The sequence below is a fragment of the Limanda limanda genome, chromosome 8, assembly GCF_963576545.1.
Source record: "Limanda limanda chromosome 8, fLimLim1.1, whole genome shotgun sequence".
NCBI lineage: Eukaryota > Metazoa > Chordata > Actinopteri > Pleuronectiformes > Pleuronectidae > Limanda > Limanda limanda.
In genome coordinates, this window is record NC_083643.1 from 6,292,513 (window position 1) to 6,316,908 (window position 24,396).

General features: G+C 43.6%; 1 protein-coding gene and 1 non-coding gene across 2 annotated transcripts in view; both read left to right on the forward strand.

Annotated features, from left to right (window-relative positions):
- Positions 1-24,396, forward strand: part of cdh13 (cadherin 13, H-cadherin (heart)) — a 291,804-nt gene that overhangs the window by 78,357 nt on the left and 189,051 nt on the right. The window contains exon 2 of the mRNA XM_061076474.1: positions 11,849-11,969. Coding sequence (XP_060932457.1) covers positions 11,849-11,969 — 121 coding nt within the window. The remainder of the gene's footprint in view (positions 1-11,848; positions 11,970-24,396) is intronic.
- Positions 4,373-4,445, forward strand: trnaf-gaa (transfer RNA phenylalanine (anticodon GAA)). The gene has a single exon. It is a non-coding gene; the product is annotated as a tRNA-Phe (tRNA).

The window sequence follows — 24,396 nt, forward strand, 5'->3', positions numbered from 1 at the left end:
GCTTTCAAGGTGAACGAACGTGCGTCTTCCAGATGAAGCTGCGAGCGCTCGGATTGACATCCCCCGATCCCCAACAGGGAAGAAATGAAGTGCATTGAAATGAATTCTGCCGGAGAGCAGCTGGCGCCTGCAGCTGACGCTCTCGTTGTTTTTCTGATCCCTCGCTTCACACCTCTCGCTCCCGTGCGCTGAAGTGAGAGAGGTGTGTGAGGTAGAAGTATTGACGAAGTAGAGAGAAGGGGAACGGAGCAGAGTGACGGAGAGGAAACGATCCTGTCAGGGTTTACGCCACATCACTTACCACGCAACTCTACCTCTACCCCCCCCTTCCCCCCCGGGATGCTGGGTTTACATCCCAACACGACCCAACCGGCGTGAATAAAATATAACGCGCAAAGTTTCAAAGTCAAGTGGCTTTATAGGGGAAGTCCTGGTTATTTGGTCTCCGGTGCCAGGAGGCTCCTCAGAGGATTGTGTCACCGGGCCACTTCACCGTTGTTCCCCTCTCTCCATGCAGCCGGGTGGTTCGTGATATGCTGACTGTTCGCTCTGCCCCCCCCCTCAGCTGCTCGGCTCTGACTCAGGGATCTATGAATAGAAATACTCGGGGTAAATACACGCTTGGTTTCACGCTCAGAAATTCTTTCTGCAAGCTTCAGCAGATCTGATGTAAAGCGGAGAAAAAAAAAAAAAAAAAAGTAAAAGCAAAACTTATTGCAGATTTCAGCTCTGCTTGGATCCTGGAATGTATTGATTGACATTTACAGGTTGGCTGTTTTTTATTTTTCCCGTTTGCTACATCTCACATTTTGTTTACTTCTAATAACCATACAGCGGAATAACAAGCGCTGTGAGACGCTCATCTTCAAAAAAAATCCATTTTATTCATGAGGCTGTACATCGGGAGCTAATAGGTACTGGAGTTTGAGTGGAGCCGTTCAGATTGAAAATGAAAGTTCAGGCTGTGCCACAACAGTATCTTATATATCAGGCAGTGGGATGCTGGGTCGAAGTTTGAAACAGTTGAGTCATGATCTCACCTGAGGTGCTACTGACCGTACAACAGCAGTATGTGTCAGGACTTACTCACCGGCTTGTTACCACCTTCATCCAGACAGAACCCTGTTGTGAACTGTAGGATGTGTTAGTAAGAGATGAGTGTGTGCCTGTGTGTGTGTGTGTGTGTGTGTGTTTGTGTTTGTGTGTGTGTGTGTGTGTGTGTGTGTGTGTGTGTGTGTGTGTGTGTGTGTGTTAAAAGGGAGGTAGTAGTCCTTGAGGTAGCCTGTGTATATGACCTCTATTATGGACTTAGCCTTCCTTGACAAGCTGACCAAATACCAGCCCATTGTTGCTAAAATGAGAGACCTAGGCCATACATGTAAACTGGTAGTATTGATATTTGGAAGTCTGGGGCATGTCCATAAACTTTCGGTCAGTGAGCTACGACTGGCAGGACTTAGTAAGAGACGATCTAAACAACGAGCAAAGTTCTGCTCTGTATCAGCTGCTATAGGTAGTCTTGCTGTTTGGCGTAGGAGATGTTTCTTGTACCCATGAGTCACTGAGCTGTATTCAACCTCTGAGAAATGCTTGAATCCTTTTTGTACGAATATGATTGGTGGATTCAAATAAATTATTTAAATGTGCGTGTCACATAAAGTTAATTGGAGCCAGAGTCTGCAAAGTAGTGATCGCAGTTCGAAGCCTGAGGTCCCGTCGATACACACTCTTTACCAATCAACAGAAATTTGCATTAAAATAACCAGAAAAATTGTTTAATATAAAAATTGTGCATTATCGCAGTCACCATCTTCCTGCAAATGCATTTTTTAAACATGTGCTCTGACATTAGTTCGGTCCATGCGTCGTGTTGCTCTACCCTCTCTTGAATCTGGAATCTGGAATCTTGGATCTCTTGACGTCTGCCTTCACACGTTGACAGCTGAAGACCACCCGCAGCAGAGGGGCTTCCTCTCCCCTCCTCGCTCAGCTGCTTCTCCTCCACCACGCCTCTCTGTGTTTACTGCTCCAGTGTTGTTTTACAGGCCCAGCAGGTGTAGCCAGGGTTCGGCAGCCCGGGCCGGGAACCAGATGGTTTCATGACTCAGGTGCTTCATGCCCGGCTAACCTGCCAGCTGCCGGTGTCTGAGGCCCAGCCTGATTGATTCCCCCTCTCCCTGTCTCTCTCTCTCTCTCTCTCTCCCCTGGCTCCATCTTGGGCTGTGGATGTAGCCAGACCTTGGTGGGTCAGCCAGATCTATAGTGAGGTGTGTGCGCTGACATTTACCTTGATGGAGACAACGGCAGCGCGAGATTGAGGGGGAGAGGGAAATGTAAAGTGGGGAAGGAGTGAGACGGTGGCTGGATGAAATGTCAGGCTACTGGCAGGCTGGCTGACTGGCTGGATCGTTGGGAAACTACCCAGCATGCATGCAGAGACAGACACATGCACACACACACACACACACACACACACACACACACACACACACACACACATACAGTGATCCATGCATGCTGACTAGTCTAACGAATCATTGGTAAATCCATAAGCGCAGACCTGTGAACACGTACTGTATCTGCTCACACACTCAAAGAACACATGTGAGTGCAGCAGTGCAGGAAGGTCAGTGAACATCAGCTGAAGCTACTTTAACATCGCTGAAGGTCACAGTGATTACTTTTCAATTCCCTTACAGCAAATAGTAAAAAATTACATCCTTTACACTGTAGATTATATACATATATATATAATGATAGTCTTCAAGAAAGATGGCTGCAGACAGTTATGTCTCTTTGGCCTTTTCTCACTTTTCTTTCTTGGACTGTCTGACTGAGTTTATTCACACAAAGTGCATGTGAGCATACTTCACTTCCAACAGCTGTCCCAGCCTCCGTCTCATTCTCTTTCGCCCCCCCCCCCCTTCACACTCTTCAGCAAATATCAGGCGAAGTGGCCCTTCTCCATTTCTATCTATCAGATGCACTGCGGGTTCTTGAGGCCGTATTGATTTTCACCAGAGGTGACATTTGCTGGTTGCTCTGCCAAGTCATTGCTCCAGTCACCTGACTGGTCCTTCCAAATTTGAACTGAATCTGAAGTCAAACTCTCGAGCAGCGAGCCGACCCGCTGATGCTCCTCCTGCGTGATTCCCAGTTGAACCAACAACAGACGTGAAGCCACTCAGACTGGTCCTTTAGTCAGCGGGCTCTCTCATTTGAATCAATACAACTGTCTACAGATCCTAGAACAGCCGGCCGGTGCAAATTACACTACATTGCAAAACACTGACCTTGTGAGGATGACACAGTTTATTTCAGGTTTCGGAGTAAAACAAATCTCCTGGTGTTTCTGTTCCTGCACTTTTCACCTTGCTGGGAATAAAGTGGCTACGACGTGATCTAAATGCTGGAGGCCAAGCATATGGATCTTTCTCTCCTGATTGAGCATTCCTTCACTGCACTTAGAGAGCTAACATAAACCTAAAGACCTGCCCTCCAAGTGGCTGTCGATAGATAGCTGTGTTTATCTCCCCTCCATGCAAACCAATCTATATGAAACCAATCCAGCCCACATGTGTTTTTACTCCCTCCTTCAGGGCTCCTCCAATTTCTGTTTTATTTCTTCTCAAAAATAATAATGATCGGTGATGCCCGACCCTGGGGGGGGATTCTTCGGAGATCCTTGTCCCTTTGATATCTTGATTAAATTACAATGCATTGACCCAATTGTAGACTGGACAACACTAAACCTTCAGTGCAGCAGGAGACCGTAAACTTATTACAAACTGCAAGATATTTCCAATAAGGCGAGTTAGAGGTATTAGGAGAGAATGACTCCAGGAAAAAATGTCTTCAAGAGGTTCTTGAGTAAAGAGAGGAATACCATTGCTGTGGTAGCATTGTTTAGTTTGTTCATCGTGGAACCACAAAAAGGAACAGTCTGGATTGTGAGTGCTGTGTGTGCAGGGATGATGTCAGAGGTTCCATGGCCGAGATGGAGCCCAGCCTGTATAATTGAGTTTGATTAGATGGATGAGGTTCCTCTTAGATAAGCATTGGTGGCTTGAATTTGACTCAGGCAGCCCACAGGGAGCCAGCGGAGGTTGGATGAGCAGCAGCGTGACATGTGCCCTTTGAGGCTGAGTGAAGAGCAGACACGCCGCTGATTTCTGGAGCATTTGAAGGAGTTCCGGTGTGAATGCCTGCCAGAAGGCCATCGCTGTAGCTGAGGCAAGACACCTTGCACCAGGAGGTGGGGAGCATTCTTAGTCTTGATCTGCTTTTAACAAAATGTGGAACTGGGAGATGCATGTCACCCACGTTTCTCTGGACAGTTGTTGGGGTAAAAGATTGATTTGTTGGGATACCCGCCGATATAGCTCAGTTGGGAGAGCGTTAGACTGAAGATCTAAATGTTCCTGGTTCGATCGCGGGTTTCGGCAAAACCACAGGGTAATTTCTAGGAGAAGCGGTGGACTAGTGGCAGAAACTTGGACTATGGGCAGAAAAGGTCTCTGGTTCGTCTCTGTTTCAACTCCACGGAGAAACAACAAACAGACGAACCTGGATTGATCTGTCCAAAAATCCAAGAGGATTCTCCCTACCCTGTCTAGTGCCCCTGAGCAAGGCACCTTCCTCCCCCAACATCTGCTCCCCGGGCGCCGTACATGGCTGCCCACTGCTCTGTGTGTCCTCCACCAGATGGGTTAAAAGCAGAGGTTAAATTTCTCTACAATTGCATGAGTGTGCTTGTGCATGTCTGTGCATGTGTTTAGGACAAATAAATGTATCTTAATAAGAGTTCAGTCTTAGAGAGCTGAGTTAGTTGAAGGAAGAGTTTCTTTATTATTGTTGATTTGGCTGAAAAACAAGCAGAGACTCGTGTCGAAGGTCCTCTGCCTGGCAAGTCAGGGATGGGTGGATTGGCAGGTTTATTTTTGTGTTGTCTGTGTAGCAATGTGAGGAGATAGTGTAAGAAGTTGTGTAAGAGAAGAGGCTGTAGCACGAAGCCTTGAGCCAACGCTGCAGAGGGGGGGGAAGGATGGGATAGGGATGTTTTGTTCTCGCCATGAAAAGCGAAAGATCTAATATTACCAATCAATTCGCACTTTGCCCCACTGCTCTCTCTCACTTTGTCGACAATTCCCACTAAATACTCACAGACGGATTTCTCTCTCGGGCTCTTTGTCGATCATCTCATTAAGCCGGTGCAACAATACGCAATTTTCTGCGGGTCCGAGCGTTACTTGTGCACGATCATTGTTCCTTTAGGATAGATATATTGTTTTTGTGCACCCGAGGCTCTTTTGTTTCCCCTCGACCAGACCACAGTAATTCCTCCGTGTAGCGCACGGCTCCGGCAAATTTATACGGAGCAAATCACTGCACAACAATGGCTTCACAGAGACATCAAACAGGGGAAAGGGTGAAGCTGAAACGCACGGCTAAATCAATTAATGCCTTTTCATCGAACCCCACTGGAGAAAACACACCTTGAAGTTCAGGCAGAGGGGATTCACAACTCTTACACAAATCACTTCACACGTCCCCTGCCGTTTCTCTTTGCATGTACCTATGTTCCGGGATGTGTAGTTCCATTCCCGATCACTGTCCACTGAGGATTCTCTGTGAGTGTTTCTGAGTCGAGATTTAAAACCTTGGCTTCCTTTTGCTCTTTACCGTTGTGTGATCAGCGCTTTGGCAACGTCCTCTTTTTGACTGAAAAACACTACCTGGAAATTCCGGTACACATTTACTTTAGCGTAGTCAGAACAATCTCTCTCCAAATGAATTCCATCAAAGATCAAGTTTCTCTGTACTCTCTATATTTATTTTGGCAACGTGCTAAATATTGTAGGACGTACAGCCGAACCCCATGAGGAGAAACACAACGCTACCCAGAGACCGCGTCACTGTGATATGAAGTAGACATAATCTCCGGAGACAAGCTGACAGCAGATGCAGCAAATGCATATTTGACTAATATATATCCAGACAGGAGAAGGGAGGAGCAGTCAGCAGGTAGAGACCACAGGGATGTGTCAGGAGCTGGCTCGCAGGAAAACAGACACCAAAGCAGGTTGCAGTATAAGAAGAAGGAACTGTCTTGGCTGATAAATAGATTGTAATGTTTAAAAGTGTCCAATCAATAGTGAAAATCTATGTGAACAGGAAGTCGTGACTGATAAGAAAGACTCAATAAACTTCACAGATCACAGATACGAACAAGATCTTTAAAAACACCTGGAGATTACAGCTCCTATGTTTGTAGAAACAAGATATTACATGACTCTGTTCAGTTCTTCAAAACATATTCAATATTTAAACCGAAAATATTGAGCCCAGTCATCACTCTGTTAAAGATATGTTTTGATTAACATAATCGGTTCAGAAATCTTTAAAAGTCCGACTCGGAGCCGGGGCCCTGTGGCTACACATATTCATACTTATTATTTTAAGTTCACTTGGAAAGAGATGTGGATGTTTGTATTCATTGCACACTAATCCTTAAATCCACCACATGTCAAATAGCAAACAAGCTTAAACAGAATATATGTGTACGTATTTAAGAACCCTCTCACCTGAGGAACACATGAGGCATGAAAGGAAAACATGTGCAGTGAAATAACGCCGACGGAAACACAAGAGCCCGAACAAGAAAGTCCTGATACACATCTTTGTCTGTGAAGTAACTAATAGTCAAAGTGTCCATTTATCCTTTGAGATTGTATTTTCAATTAATTCTGCTTGTGTAAAAAGGATTTTTTTCGAGAACAGTAAAAAGATTGGACATTGTTGATAAAATGTCTGGATTCAGTCGGCTCTGCCTGAAAGACATAACCTTCACATGTCTAGTGGGTTCGTAAACGGTTTCCTGATGGAGAAAGACGCACACAATAATGGCCTCTCCCCTCGTCGACAACATAGTGATTAGCACAGTGTTGCCTTGATGCCTTCACTCTCCCACTGTGAGTCACTGGGTCCCGATTGTGATATTTCCCCTTTAATGGACATTAAAATGGGTTTTGGTGTTGCTGGGTCCTGCTGAGGGATGTGCTCATCGTGTACTTTGTGCTTGCAGGTATCCTCATGCTTGTGTGCACATTTCACTCTACCTGTGTGTGTTTGTTTGCTTGTGTGTGTGTGTGCATATGGTAATTTCTGTTTCCTGCATATGTATGTGCGTCCCATGTACCCTTGCTACGCTGACAGGCCTCTGCCCTTTAGTCAACCTGATTGAGTTTATGGGCCGACAAGCATTGTATCCCACGTCGCCAGGAAGCCTCCTGATGGAATCGAATTAACATTTTGACACCAGCGGGGGAAACACTATACGGCCCCAGGGTGCAGTGATTACTTTGCAGGGACATTACATGTAATAACCTCTGAACGTCTGAACGACTGCCAGGAGCTTGTTGATCAGGCGGACAGATCTCCGGTGACGGGTTAGCTTACTGAGTGAGAGTCACACCGAACCCAGTGAAACATGCTAAACATGTAATTTAGTTTAGTTTCACGGTGCAAAACAGAACTGAAAATGCAGGCACAAATTGTCCTTAGAATAATAATATATCTTCAACGTAGAATCCTTCAAAGGGGATTGATTTGAGAAACACTCCAACTTCGAACTCGTATATAGATCATTACAAGAATCCTCGAAACTTGTTTTTCCTCTTGTTTCGCTAAAAATGTTTTTTTAGTTCAGACATTTTTTCACTGATTAATGTTTTTTCACTAGTTTCCCTTAAAAATAATAATAACACGCCATAAAGCAGGTGTTGGGGAACCGCTGGCCCCCGGGCGGTGAAGAACCTGCAAGGCTATTCATAAATTCATGAAAGCAACTCAAACACACCAACAATAATTTTCATGACACCGACTAATTGTTTGTGCACTAACAGAAAATGAGAAAAATACAAGACTCAGTCCCCTTCTGGTTGTTTGTCTGTCGGGAGACGTCAGGGTGAGCAAAACAAACAAGCAGCTCAGAAACAAGAATGGACAAACGGCAAAGACAACCCAGTGTGGCTCATTTGTAGAGATGTCTGATCTCAAGAGTTATTATACAACTGGAAACATGCAGATAAACCGGAGGTGTTGTAAGGAAAAAATGTGATAGATAAAGAAAGGCACTGCGGTTCTGTTGGAGTGCCGAACAAGCAGCTGCTATAGGATCTAATTCTGACAGGAGCGATGTTGATGCAGGCGAGTTTTGTGTTGTTCGTGCTGATCGCTAAGAAGCTGAAACCTGGTTCAGAAGCAGAGTTTGTAGCCTTGTTTCTCCGGAGCGGAGCTGCAGGTTCCAGAGGATGTTTCATGGTGTCAGTTTGCCTTAAAGAATTGTTGCAGAGTGGATTACTGATATTGCACAAGATACTGAAAGGAAAAAAAATCAAAAAAACACTGAAGGGGTTTGTAAGAAACTGCCATTTTTGCTCTGAGGTCTGCGAAGAAACAACGTAACACAACAAACTCAACCGAACTCACCAACTTTTTTGTGCGTGGGTTCGACACAAGGGAACTTTACCGTCTCTGCAGGTCATGAATGGTGCAACCAGAAGTGAGGGTTAGTTTGATTTTGTTGTTTTGGCTAAAACCGGCTGTGAGTAGCATCATAAATACAATCTGACCAAATCGTGGAGCCCATCGACAATCCTCTGATGAGCCTCTGGGGTCAAGGGCCACAATGTTGTGCGTTGGTATGTCTGTCTTCCTTTGGCTGTACACTGTTTACAGTTTCATCACCTGAGTACGTTTCTCTACACAAAACACAAACAGAGATAGTTGGTTCGATGTCCAGACGATATTTTGGCTCAATGGCCACTAGCAGTTATTTGAATATGCATGGAGGTAAATGAATAACAAAAAGCAAAAGCAGCTCCAACCTACAAATAGGAAGTCAGGTTAGCAAGTAAAGTTTTTTTGCACAGCACCTTCCACAGACGTTCAACCACAACTAGCTTTGCATTGCATTTAAAATATAGTGAAATGTAAAAAAACAATCAGGACAGACACATAAAAAGTACTAAATGTAGTAAAGTATGTGTTCAGAGGTAGTGTTGCTCTCAAAGGATGTTATAAAAATTGAAATGACCCCTGATAACAGTTCCCCACCCCTCTTGTAAAGGATCATAACTCTGTGACAGATGACATCCAATTATCACCTCCTTTGTTAAAGCACTTCTGATATTTCCAGAGGAATAAGAGGAGACGAAGAAGAGCAGGGGGGATGTCACTGGTTTGGTAGATAGATATAACATATAAAAAGCTGTTTACATCTTACCACATTGACACTTAGGTGTTAGTTAAAGTAAAAGTGGTTTTAATTGGATCCTCAGTGTTTTTATCAAGATGAAACACTTAGAAATAAAACAACCGAGGCCCATACTGTGGAATAAAGTCTTGCTTCTATCACCTCCTCCCTTTTATACCCTATGGAACCCGTATATAGAAACCCCCTACAATGTGGATCAATGAATGGATCCTCACCTCCTCTCCTCCTTTGTCCTTTCTTCTCGACAGTGCCTCACTAATCGTTCCTCGGCACACAATGCAAAGCTGACCTGCAAAGTATCGGCAAGATGATGCTTCCAGGAAATCACTTGGTTTTTGTTAGGTTTGCGGAAAAAAACCATGAAAATCCTCAGTTCTCTGAGCTGTAGTTTCTATGGCGAGTCTGCTTCAACTCTAATTATATAATGATTGAGCTGAACATAAAGAGCTCGTGTTTGCTTATCTCTTGACCCCTGAACTCGGATTGGAATGAGTGAGGATTCTCCGAGGGCCTGTCACAGTTTACAGTTTTTCTTGGCAACTGAGAATTACCAGCGAAAAAGGTTTTTACCGGGGGGGGTTAAATATGTAGTAGGGTTATAGTATTGAGCGTCTCCTGTTGCTTCTGTGGCACTTGACGTTATAGGAGACATATTTGTACGATACACTTCATAGATTGTTGGATAATGCACATGAAATAATATTTAAATGAATGTTAATAAAAAACACCTCTATGGAATAGTGATGTGGTTGTTGATTACCATGGAAACGGTTATGGAAACAGCATAAACAGGCAGTTATAGGTTTATCTTAAGATCTCATCGTCAGCATAACTGAGGCTGGGACATATCATCAGAGACATGACGTCATTCTACATAAGGACATGATTTCTGTCCAACTCTTGTGAACCAGTTCCCAGAAAATCTGAGAAATCTCTCTCTCTCTCTCTCTCTCTCTCTCTCTCTCTCTCTCTCTCTCTCTCTCTCTCTCTCTCTCTCTCTCTCTCTCTCTCTCTCTCTAACTCTCTCTCTCTCTCTCTCTCTCTCTCTCTCTATCTCTCTCTGAGAATTCACTCAAACTGTAACTTCAGATTCAGAAGATAAATCGACCCTGAAATAACCGGAGTTAATTCTTTAATAAATAATTTTTCTCCAGAATTTGGAATGTGCTTTTTTCGGGGTATGACTTGTCAAAACAAAACCACACAAGCTCAAAAAAATTAATTCTATAGAATATTATTTATAATAGCAGACGACAGACGAACTCAGCTGCAGCTGTAACTGGGTCACAGCCTGAAAATGTGAAATGATAAATACAAACGCTGCAGTTGAAAGATGCTCTTTGAATTAATACATCACACACCTACAGTCAACCCAAATACTTCTTTGTGTTGTTTGCTCTGCATCCGTCCTGAACCAGACCACATCCAGCATCTGCCTGAGAATCAGTGCAGACGCAGCACTTCACGTTTCCATGGGAATGATGTCAACCCTCTTTTTCTTTACCTTTTGTAAAAAAGGAGGTTAAAGTCCTTTCTCTGCTGCCCAGTTTTTAAATGGAGTGAGTGTGATGTAAAGAGTAAGTGGCTCAATGAAAGGCTGCTGCAGTGTTTGGGGTCTTTTTTAATTTAATTTTCAAAATTCTAAATAACAGCCAAACGCTTTCCTGACCTTCAGAGATTGAAAAGAGAGAAAATGAGAAACTGTCCAACATTAAATTAAATCTCATTCTTCAGAATTCACTGGACGCTAATTACCATTTAGTTCTAGTGCTGCTTTTCACTTTGAAACAAGTGTTGTTCATAATTGTCGAATTATAGCTACTCAAAGTAAGTATGCATATCACAGTGAAGTATAAAAGGAGCGACTTGAATGTGAAACTAGGTGATTATAATTGATTTTACCATATTTGTCAAGCTAAAATCTACTGATATGAAACTTGGTGGAAATATGGAATATGACCCAAGACATAATGCATTCATGTTTGTGGGTGAGTCAGCTCCTGTTTTCCTTGGAGTCAATGTTTAAGGTCTCTAAATAAATGGTTAACATATTTTCTTTTGCTTCAGATTTGTTCAATTTCCCTAATTTAATGGGAAAAACTGGGTAAAGATAAAATCAGTTATATGTTGTTTAATGTCCTCTATGCACATCGTACATATTGGTGTTCCTTAGTTTGAATCAGACCTCTGGCTAAACCAACTAAATAAAACATGTCGGAAGTTTTAATATTTTACACAGCCCCGGAGTTTTCAAAATAAAACGGGTCCAGCAGCGTTTCCAAACTTCTCAGGTTCACTGGTTCTAACACTCCAGCGTGGTGTGGACTGCAGGCGTATCTGTGTTTCATATAGTCCAGAAGTACAGACTATATTACTACACTCCATGTGTGTGTGTCGGCCTGATGTTGTTTATTCAGGCTGAATGAGGATTAGGTTTTTTCTTTTCTTTTGTTATTGAAAACCATTTTAATGTGTTTTCTCTCTCCCTGCCCGTCAGGTTTATCTGCACAGAAACAATGTGCTCCTGTGTGTGTGTTGTTCTGACCTCACCTTTTGTTTGTTGCGTTGCAGGTGGCTCCTGTGGGCGGCCAACAGGACGCAGGCCACGAGGGCTGTGTACCCGGCTTCCAGGTCAAACAATACCAGGTGGCGTTCAGCGGAGCTTTCCAGAAAGGCCAGCCGCTCGTACAAGGTCAGTGAAAGAGATTGAGACCCACAGACGCCTCCTGTTCCATTTCCAATCCAACTTTTTCTGTTTTGCTTCGAAATTCACTCTTTTGTCATTATACAACACACATCTGCTTGTGGGTGTACACACACACACACACACAGAGACACACACAGAGACACATCAGCTCTCAGCCTGTCTGGCTCCTGAGGATTGGTTCAGCACCTCCCGGGGACCTGAACAAAGCTGAGTCTGGCTCCCTGCAGCTGAAGGTGATGGAGTGTCTGTACGTGTTCGTCTGGGCTGAGAGAATTATCAAAAATACAGGAGAAAGAACTCGTTGCCTCTTTGCATCACAATTACACAATATTTGCGACTGCAGATGAGTTTTTCTCGTTGATCAGTTGATATTTACTGTGGTTTCCTCTTTAGTTCCTGTGCTGTGTTTACCTTGCGCTGGAGCTTCTCACTCCCAGTTCACCAGTCTCCATGTTTGTTTCTACACATCCTTCTGCAGAACTCGGTCCTAACAGCCTTTGATTCATATTTTCCTTTTTTTTATGCAGAAGTGCATGTTTGATCTCTTCAGGTTTATAATAGAAACACTAGCACTTTGAGAAGGAGGTCGGAGGGTTCACAGCCGTGGAGTGGTTGTCATGGAGGCTCCCTTCTATCTCCGAGCCAGTAGTGAGGCAGCCTTATCGCCCTTTTGTCGCGGCAGTGGCCAATCAGGTTCCCCCACAGACTCCTGCACCGCAAAAGTTCGACCACAGAAGTCCAATCTCAACTCTATATTACTGCCACAACTTCCTGGTCCGGTCCGGCCCCTCCGGGACCCCGAGGCAGCGCCGGGCTGCAGAGCTCCACTCGGGCTCCGCAGAGATCAGTGATGTATGCTCCCCTCAGTCGGCTCCCCTGGGGTTGTGAGTCTCTCCTCAGACATCGACAAGGTGCAGTTTGCCGCCGGAAGCTGCTACCGGTGCTTTTCACTCATTTGCTTAATAATTCATTCACTTGTGTTATTTTATTTTGTCACGATATGATGAAACACAAAGGAAATATGTAAATTCAAACGGGGCTGATTCATAGTTTATTAATGGAGTCTGTCATTTAGTGCAGAACTCTAATTATTTAACAACCTCATCATTTATTTCTAATCCCCGACATTACGTCTATAGCTTTGCAGCTAAAATGTCATTACCTGCTTCAGTGACGTGCACATTCACTTCTCCTCCAGCTGCAGCACTTTTACAGTTTACTCAGAACACACCTTCTTTAAGTGCCACTCCTCTGACATCTTCTCCACTTCAAAATACAGACTCTCCAACCTGGACGGCAAAATATGACAAATCTGAGCATTTTCTCCTGCAGTCGTTTTCTTTTTTTAAAAACTTTTATTGTGTTTGATTTGGTCAGCCAGTGAGGCATTCTGTCATCTAGAGGTTCAGTGGTCCGTGTAGTGGGAGACAGAACTCAGTTCTGCTTTAGTGCTCTGCTATGGGACGACAAAGTGGTTCCATTACCTTGAATACGGTCCTGTCAGCAGAAACGCCTCTCACCGCGGGGGGTCCTGCCGCTTTATGGACACAATCATGGATGTGGATGCTTAGAGTGGATTTAGGAAGAATGAAATCCCTGCGCGCGTTGAGATGGATGAGCGTTCAGCGTGAAAGATGTACTATTTTGATGTCAGTCACTTCTCAGGGCGGATTTATTAGATGCAAGTACATTAGAGATGAATGTGAAATAACTGCATGTGTGCATGGCAGCATGTGTGTGTTTCTGTGTGTGTGTTTGTGTTTGTGTTTAGCTCTAACTCAGTGGGTTCGCCTACAAACATGGATTTCAGAGGGATCACTGATACTGATTTTACCTTCCCACTTTCCCGTTTGTTAAATCCGAACAAATTGCCGGCTGAGTGTTACCTCCATTCACGCCGAGTGCCAGAGGCGGCAGCCGGGCCCAGTGACACATGCAGATTTATGTAAATTCTGCTGAGCCCTGTGCCACCTGCTGTAGACCTCTCTGTGTAATTACCAGTAGAGGGGGCGGTCTGCGAGAGGAGAGATACCTGTTGGCACAGACCCGGGTTCAAGGACATCCATCTTAGCTAATGGCCGTATCTGAGAAACAAACACATGCTCACAGGCGGCGTGCAAACATTCCCTCTTTCTCCATCTTTCCTGCTCTCGGCACTCCTGCACTCCTGAAGCTTCGGCCTGACTCTCGCTTTTGCTACTTATCTTCCTGATCTTCCTTCATGCCCTCCTCCTCCTCCTCCTCCTCCTCCTCCTCCTCCTCCTCCTCCTCCTCCTCCTCCTCCTCCTCCTCCTCCTCCTCCTCCTCCTCCTCCTCTTCCTCAGCTGGTCATCGCTTGCATGAAAAATTGATGCATGTACAAATAGGAGGAAATGGAAAAAGGGTCGATCATGAATGCAGGAGGAGAACATGTCTCCTGTATTCTCACCTCATGACCCCAATAATTTCCGAGTCTAAATTTATAAACCAATTCACAGACACTTTTATATTAATTAGCAGCACGTGTTAGATACATGGACTTCAGGAGAAATGTTTCTGTCACTAATCAACATTCACTTTTAAGTTTGAACCTTCCAAGTTTCTTCTCTAAAGTCTCTTTCATCCTGATGTCTACTCACACCGATGGGTAATAGAAGCCTCTCGCTCGACTCATTACATTTGAATCGGTAGATTGAAGAGTTGCCACAGTTACACTCAGCCTGCAGCTCAATCTGACAAAACCATAGAGAAATTCAATTTTAAGAAATAAAAAGGCTTCATGTAAAAGCCAGAAGTCCTTTTAGGAAACAACCTGCTTTCTGAAAAGAGCCGCGCCTGGAGATTGATGCAGAGATTTGAAAGTGGGGCTTCATGTGGCTTCAAGTGCTTTTATTTCTGCTGCATGTTCCATATACCGAGCTCTGTATCTCCACAGGGTCGAGAGGCATTAGCCCGAGCAGCCGCTGAGTGACATTTACTGAAGCAAGATTTAGGTTCTCACTTCAGAAAAGTTTCTTTAATAGTTCTTTCGCTCAGTGGGTTCTGCCGCGACGCCGAGAAATACGGCACCGAGACGTATTGATTCCAGGACGCTGTTATAGCTCACCTTAGTTTTGCAAGCTGTTTGTTTCTCGCCTGGCCGCTGTCCTCTCGGAAGGCGGCAGTAAAGTTGATGCAGTTTGCTGTCACCGCCCTGGCAGGCTGTCAGAAATAATAATGCTTCATAATGTCAGTAATGCTGTTAGGGCGCGAGAAAACCGGACTTCTTCATGAATGTTTACGGCCGGGAGTGCGCCTCCTCCGAGAGGCCGTCGTAAAAAGACATTACATTTCCGTTAATTTATGCAGACCTCGAGTGAAAATACAGTTCTGATTTTTACGGCGCGCTGGGAAGCTACAGGGCACAACACGCCGACAGCCGGTGAAATGTGGAGCAGGAACGAGTGGAGAGCCGCCTTATCTGGTTCCTGCAGAGGAAGAACCAAGGCTCGGAGAGGCGTTCTGCAGTCCCACCACCAAACGTGATTACTCCTTCAAAACGTGCCAGCCTTTAGCCTTTTCTGTCGCATCTTTCATATTTTTTTTAATTACGCATTCCTTAAGACTTGACTTAAGAGAGATTACCTGGAGGATACGGCCTACTCCCGGCTTGGCACAGCCGGAGTGAGCCCTGTGCTCCGTGTGTGGCAGCAGCAGTCGGTGGATGTGGAGCTCCGTGGCTGGCACCGGGCCCGAGGAACATTAACTGCATTGAGCTCTGAAGACCTGGCTGGCACCGGCCTCCTCTCCGGCTCCGCCTTCCCCTCCTTCTTTATCATCCAGGCAATTTAAAGGTACTTGAATTCTGATATAGCCTAGTGGTTTTAGATAAACTGGACAAATGGAACAGCTCTCTCATCTGTTTTATATTTCTTGCTCCTGTCCCACACGGCTCTGCTCTGCACAACCGCCCCCCCCCCCACTCACAGTCAATCAATCAATCAAGTTTTATTTGTATAGCCCACATTCACAAATAACAATTCGTCTCATGGGGCTTTAACATTGTGTGACATCCTCTGTCCTTAACCCTCAACAAGAGTAAGGAAAAACTACTAAAAACCCTTTTCACAGGTAAAAATATGTAGAAACCTCAGAGAGAGCCACATGTGAGGGATCCCTCTCTCAGGACGGACAGAAGTGCAATAGATGTCAGGTGTAAGAAAACATCATCAGGATTTTTAGCAGCATCCATTAGGCTAAACATTTTTCAATACTATGTGTCAGGCAGTCCCGCTGCAATCACAGTCTCTGGCCAGCAGCAAGACCACGATCCAGCATCAGGATGGGATCCACTATAATCCACAGTCATTGTCCACCGCCGCCAGTTAGAATCCATTATCAGCTGCCGCCTCGGTCGTGGTCCCTCATCATCCGATGCCAACGCGACAAAGGATCCTCCATTACAACGACGATCAGCTGGCACGATACAGAATCCACCGAACTGGATCCACCATTGCGACCTCCGACACGCGATCCACAATCATAATCCATGGTGCGGCCACAGCTGTGGCCCTGCATCCGCGGGCGCTAAGGCACAGAAACTCCGGGAAAAGGGGTCAAGTTAGTAACATGTACTGATCAGATAAGAATTATCTTGATGTGATAAATATGGAGAAAAGGAAGGAGAAGCAGGAAAGAGAAGCTCCGTGTGTCTTGTGTCATAAATTCCCTGTGCGTCTTAGCATCATCAGGGGTTTTTGCCATTTAATCAAATTTGGAACATCGCACAAATTAGCTCTAACTATAAGCTTTATAAAAAAGGAAGGTTTTGAGTCTACTTTTAAACGAACAGAGCGTGTCTGCCTCCCTAACTGAAAGTGAGAGATTATTCCACAGCAGTGGGGCTTGATGGCTAAAAGCTCTGGCTCCTACTCTACTTTTAGAGACTTTAGGGACAACAAGTAAACCTGAGTTCTGGGATCGGAGTGCTCTAGTAGGTTGATATGGAACTAACATCTCTTTAAGGTAAAGAGGTGCCATATCATTAAGGGCCTTGAAGGTGAGGAGGAGAATTTTAAATTCTATTCTAGATTTAACAGGAAGCCAGTGTAGCGATGCTAATACTGGAGAAATGTGCTCTCTTTTCTTAGTTCTCGTTTCACAGTTACACGTGTTTGTTTTGTGTATCAAATGCTCCATCATGCAGCGTATGAAAGATGACTCGTGTGATTTATTTGCAAATTTAAAGGTTGCTTACATCCTCGGCTTCGCATCATTCACGTGGATTCTCATGCAGGAAGATTGCTCCGGTGCGTTTGCTTTACCACGACATCGCCATGATGATGTCACCAAGCGCCTCGTTATCTCACCGCCGACACTTCACACAAACAACCCTCACATGCTCCTGAGTAAATAAAAAAGAGGAACAGCCTAAAACGAGCATTATGTTTACAAGTACGAATAATAAGAGCCGGTTTTATCGCTTTACTTTTACGTCTTTATTGAGGTTCCTCCTGCAAAATGTCACCGTGTGTTCTCTGGCCCGGAGCCAAGTGCGTTTTTTGTCTTGTGGCATTTGCTTAAACTAAAGCAGAGAGGCAATTAAATAAAAGAGGAGATTCCCTGAGATAGAGCCGGGCTATAAACAGCCCCAGCGTCATGGTGAGTTAAAGCAGCTGTGTCCCCACACGTTGTTGCTCTACTTAACTATAATTTTGCCGTGCACGACCCTAAATCCACCACTACCCCCCCGAACGGTGCGGCACCACACAGTCCTCCACCTGCAGAGTGAAGTCATGTTCTCACCTGCTCCTCTCTCGCCACGAGGAGGTGCCTATCTGGATCACGCCACTCTAACGCCTGTAATGGCGGCGCATTAATCACCAACCGGAGCCGGACTAGCAGCTTCTTTTTCCGGTGTATTTTTAATTTGACCGTAAATCAAGGTGCGCACTTGACAAATGACTGTAATTACAGGAAAGACTAGTACATGTACGAGTATGTGTGGGAGTGCCGATGTGTGGATGTTTATACATACGGTGTTTTCTTTGGGAATCTGAGAATTACAGAGCAAACATGTGTACCGCGGGCAGGGTGTCTGTTTGCAAGCCAGTGGTGGAGTTGGAAGAAGGGAACCAAGATAAAGAAATAATCCATGCCCGTCCCCAGAGCACTTATCTGGCCCACAGCCACATTCAACCCTATGTGGGTCAACGTGTAACTGCAGGCTCGTGGCGAATGGTAGCTCGGCAATCTTTAGGAGGTCTGGGATGGATGGAGGGAGGAGAGGAGAGGAGAGGAGAGGAGAGGAGAGGAGAGGAGAGGAGAGGAGAGGAGAGGAGAGGAGAGGAGAGGAGAGGAGAGGAGAGGAGAGGAGAGGAGAGGAGAGGAGAGGAGAGGAGAGGAGAGGAGAGATGGCAGAAGCTGTGGAGGACAGGAAGGAAGTGGAATATAAAGCAGAGGAGGCAGCAAATCTTTTTACGGCCGTTAGCAAATCATCAGTGACAAAAGAAAAATGCCATGAGAGGTTTTGACGAGAATTATGATAAGTTTCACCATGGGGGGGGGCTTGATGCACAGCTCTTTAAAATGTGATTTGTAGTGAGAGATCACGCAGTCGGATTTATGAGGTTTCTTGAAGCATGATCGTATATTTCTCTGGGATATTTAAAAAAAAAAGTTAGGCACATATGCATAACTTCCCTTTTGCAATTACAAACTTTACGGGTTCATTCGCTCTCAGTTTTACCTCGACCGTTAATCTGCTGATTGTTGAGAGGGACGGCAGAAAACGTAGTTATCGTACAACAACTTACTTAATCACCTTTTTTGGAGTAGAATAAACAAAATAAGTGACATATATTTAAGTTGATTAGGCTAAATTATTATTAAACTGTTGCGGTGGCAGCAGATATGATACAACAGTACCATTTGTTTTGTAGTTGTGTGTTTGGCCAAACAATTTAGTCCAATCTCTGTCAACCTCTCCACCGACTCCTGAGGGAAATGTTTGGTTTTTCAGCTGAGAGAAGCTCCACAGAATTCACTAATTTAATTAGTTTGCTGTTTGATGCAATATCATGATTGACAGACTGCTTGAGACTGGCCAGTGATTGGTCAAGCATGTTTATCAATTGGCTCGGGTCCGTCCCATATCACTTCTCCACAGATCGTCTCCAAACGACACCCCAGCGTTTGTATCCAGGATATTTTGGCTTCATTGTATTGATGGTGGGAGAGGAAGTGGAGATGCATCGTCCATCTTTATAAACCGTCTCTGAACTGACTAGTTCAAGTATTCATTTTCATCGTGCATGACATTCAGCTGCTCTCTCACCTCTCTGTCATTGCACTTGCTGCTGGTCCACTGGCACATGAAGTGAGAGAGGACGACCCACAGAGGCTGCAATCAGAGCATCAGGGACACAAGTGCCAAGACCCCATCTGCAATCATTGTGCAACTGGCAGTGGTTTGATATAGTGTCTCTCCCTCTCTTCATCTCATCTGAGTCGGTCCTCTCTCTCTCTCGCTCTCTCTCTCTCTCTCTCTCTCCGACGCTCTCTCTTTCCTGAAGAACCTCGCTCTTGCTTCCTCCCTGTGCTCATGTGTTGGCTCTGTCTAACCTACTTAACAGGGGAATTTACATTTCTCATGCACATCGCGGTACATCTGCTACGAGCTCCAACAAACATCATTCACAGCACTCCTGGAATTAAAAATAAACTCCACATGTTTAATTCAATACAGGCTGTTGGACTAAGAGGATGTTCATCAATTAGTAACATGATGTTTTTAATTGCAGCTTTGAAGGAATTTAGGGAACGGGCTTTGGCAAGCAGACACAAACTGTCAAGATTAATATTACATTATTCTGTCCAGACGTTGGCACATCTTGATTCGGGAAGGATGCGATTGCCTGGAAAGATCAGAGACCACAGTCAATCAGAGCGGTTTGCACCACCTGGGAAACGGCTCCAGAACATCCTGTAGATCTGTGGTTTTAATATTTGCTTTTTTTTTTACATAAACAGTCTTATTTGTGATATTTTCTTCTGTGTAAGAGCTGGAACAAATCAGTCAATGGAGCAACCACATGAGTCTAAGAGTAATTTGGAGTAGTGGTAGTTTATAAGTACAACGACCGACCAATTACATCTTTCAAAAGGGCGATTTTTTCACCCTGTAGGTTTGTTTATTTGTTTGTGAGCCAGACTTTTGGAAAGATCAACCAAAAGCCTGGTGGCAGGATGTGGTATGACGTGCTGAGATATGGCGTTTTTCAACATTTTCCTTTATTTCTCAGAGAATAATTGATCTTGTTGAATATAATCAACTATGTGCAGGTGACTGATAGTTGTGAGTGTGCAGAATTTGGTCGAGATCCAAATACAAATCTGGATCTAGCTGCTGCAGCTTCAGCTCTCCTCCCTTGGCACAGGCTCTAATTTCGTTATTGTGAATTAAAGTTAGGATTTAATGCTCATGTTTGTATTTATCAAGCGGGGACAACTTTTTCTTTGGTCATTGGTAACATTCCAACAGTCCTTAGTCTAAAATTAAGGCTTAATGAAATGTTGCATTAACTTTGCGTTCAACTGTTTCTTCATTTCATCTCTACGACTGCATTTTTTAGTGTTCCGACTTTGACTAATACGTATTTCATCTGTAAACACCATTTGAAGACCAGTAGAAAGTAATTTTAGTCTTGAAGTCTTAAGATTTGATGTTGTTTGGCTTCTACTAAATGATTTAAAGCGTTTTCAGCAGAGCTGTATTCATTTGGTATGCAGTCCAATAAAGTTGTTGGTTTGTATGACTGGTTAAAAGGGGACGTGGTCCTTTTAGCTCGGCCTGGTCCACTTTTTGGACGAACCAACATTTGCACTGACCTCCAAAAACCTTAAGTTTGGAGCTGGGATCGTTTTTTATGGACTCGGGAGATCAATTTTGCCCGAGACAGTTTCACTGAATTCTTATAACAGCATTTCAAACAACAACCTGACATGTCCGAGGAAGTTTACTCTTCTGACAGCTTGAGAAACCCTGACCGTCAGGATTCAACCATTTTCACCACTTAACTCACACTGTGTCTAGACTCAGTGAAAGGAGAAACAGATTTTCATGACAGATCTAATAATTCCTGTTATGAAACAGGCAAAATTGTGTTATTGGTAAAATAGTTTTTACAGCATTGATATAAATTCTACTACCCTGAGCTAACATTAAAACATAATGCGAAGCTACATTTCAGTAAAGTCAATAGATCTGTTAACTTTTTCCTTTAGAGGGATGCTTTGTTTACACCAGAGATTGTCGTTGATTGGCTCACTTCCTCAACACACGCTGAGAGTGATGCAATTATTCTTTATGCTTTATCAGAAAGTTACGACGCTGATTTCATCTCATCAGATAATTAGGGTTGTTGTTTTATCACCCGGCACTAAATGAGCTCCAGCTCTATATTTAAACGGTCCGCCGTAGGTAGTGTACGTTAATGTGTGTGTGTGTGTGTGAGCTTTAAACGTGTGTGTGTGAGGTTATTTCTATCATCTGCAGTTATGTTTATAGTCTATAAACACGGGTGTTTTTCCGCGCCAGCTGCGATCAAACACACCACATATTTCATTTTCTTTCCCCGTCACAAACAAAGCATTCGCGAGCATCTGCACCTCATTATTTTATTGCCCCCTCTCCACACATTTCTCGCATATTTTATACCCATGAACTACAGAAACGCATTCTTCTAATTACCTGACGAGACAGACAGCCGCTAAGTGTTGTTTCAGAATACGATTTGCTGTCAGGTCTTATTATCTTTACATTTTCATGCTCCATCGTTTGGCCGAGTCTAAAAATATCTGCTTGATAATGTTACTGCGAAGTTACAGCAACATACAAGGTTTCATATTCTTTGTATATATTGTTTTCCTCTTTATTTTATTATAAAAGTGTTTTCTCTCAGTATTTATATCTGTAACTTGTGCTGCAAGCAACAGTTTTTGTATTTGCAATAAAATAAATAATAGTCGTGTTTCAACCCTGAAACTGTAGAAATCATCTATATTTATTTCAAATTATATTGTTATGTTATACTGAGATGTTGCACAACACTGTAAAGACATTAACTTGATATAAGTAAAATATTTAACGCCATAAAAAATACATTATATAATATAATCTTGGCAAAGTATGCGTCTCAACATAAGTTTATTGTGTAGAGTTGGCCTCAATGCATATTTCAAGATGACAAAACGTGTGCACAGCAGGTACGAACAAATCTGCAGGAGGTAAAGTGTGATGTCCTGAAGTTGTTTGGTTCGTGATTTGTTGAGGCTTGTTGACCTCATCAGGAAAGTTTGTATGGGAACGATTTTATGCAGCTATTTCATCAATATGTAATGTGTCCTTTTGTAATCTATTATTTGACTCTTACCCAGAGGGAGGAGTTTGTCATCCATCAACCGGAAGGTCTGAAGTTTGCATGGTTTAAGATAGAAAAAATAGTATGAAGGGGTTTAATCTTTACGTTTTTCTTTTTGACAGTGTAAGGTGATTAAGGAATACAGGTTGTTTTTGACCAATGGAACTCGTTACTCAGATTGTTTACATGTTGTTTTGAAGGCGTCAATCACGTTTTTCCTGAAACGCTTGTCACATAAATCAAATTCTGTTTCCTTTGCTACTAGATTAAAAATAAGATATTCCACTGGGTTAAACCACGTTTTTATGGTTATTCTGCAAGATTTTTTTACATTAATATTTATGAGCATTTGACCCTCAGCGGTAGCCATGTTGATTTGCTTCATCCGTCTATGAAGCGTTGGCAAATTTCTTTAAACCCTTTTAGGGGTTGTCCTGAATACTCTACGGTTGAAGAGCTGAATGGTCACTATCCCTAAATCACACATAGAAATGGGCCGACACTGACCTTCAACGCCATGTGCAGCATGAAGGGGCGGGGCCAAGCGCTGGGGCTGAGGGATGGACGCCTTCATATACTGTAGAGGCAACCCACTTTTATACAGTAGTAGACGGTAAAAAAGTTATCTATCAAACCCCAAATCCTCGACAGTGCACTTTCAACAAAGGTTATCCCTCAGCGGGACCTTTAACCAGACGTCTCCAGTGAACTGTGCACTCAGTGAGGAGATAACGATGTGCCGCTGTCACAGGAGTGACAGAATGACTTCACCTCAGAAGTTTGGTTCACGCCCATATTCTACTTTCAGTGTTTGGCTCTTCGCCTGGAGCCCAGCGTGGCTCCTTGTGAGTGGGCGAGGGAGAAACCGCTGAGTAACTTGGCGGCAGCCTCGGGGGGGTAACCTGGGTGTTGCTGACATTTTCTTCAGGATTTCTGTGTGAGGAAGTGTGTGTGTGTGTGTGTGTGTGTTACTTTTAGCAGCTCGGGGGGAGTGTGTATTATTGGAAAGGCAAGAAGCCCCAGCAAATATAAACATGATCACATGTCTCATCTCTGCACCATCTGGTCTCTCTTCTCTCCGTCTCATCTTGTGCAGTCATGCTTACAGACGCACAGACTCGCAGACTCCAGTCGCACTGATTAACAGACGGAGCACGGCTTTTTTTATTCAGGTTCAACATCCAAACACTTAATTTTGTATTAATATACTCCTGGTTTCAATATCCACCCGGCATTAGCCTCATAAAGGCCGTCAGATACAGAACCGGCTGGAATTGTAGACATACAAGACATCAGAATCAGAATCAGAATCAGAATCAGAATCAGAATCAGAATCAGAATCAGAATTAGAATCAGAATCAGAAAGTATTTATTGCCAAGTAGGTTTACACCTACCTGGAATTTGCTTTGGTTATTGGTGCATACAATGAACATAGAAACATAAACACACAATAAATACACCACACATAAGAAAAACAATAGTAATAATAAAAAAAACAATATATAATTACTCACTTTTTCTAATATTTATACAAGGTTGCATTTATTTAGACATAAACATATCTATATAAAAATATATAAAAGATAAAAGATATAAAAAGTAAAAAGTAAAAGGTGAAATGCACAATGCCCAATGCAAAATGCAAAAAGCAAAACAGTGAACAGTGTCAAATTGCAATATGCAATGTAGTACAGTGTAATATATATAATATAATAATATGTGTTAATTTAACACATCTTAGAGGTGTGGGGGCGGAATAAAAGTCCAAGTCAGGTGGGGGTCCATAAGGGCATGATGGAAATTATTCGGAAACTGAATTCTGAAATCGAGACGGCACAAACTACAGGTTATGGACAAAGGACAAAAGGAAGAGATTATTGAGATCCAGCCCATTAGGTTATTGTAAAGCAACAAATAACAGAAAAATAGATGCATAGAATTCATAATCAACCTGAGAAGAAACCTTGTGCGTTGCTGTAATGCTGACGAGGGGCCGTGGATGAATTTATAGCTGGAGAATAATTAACTGAAC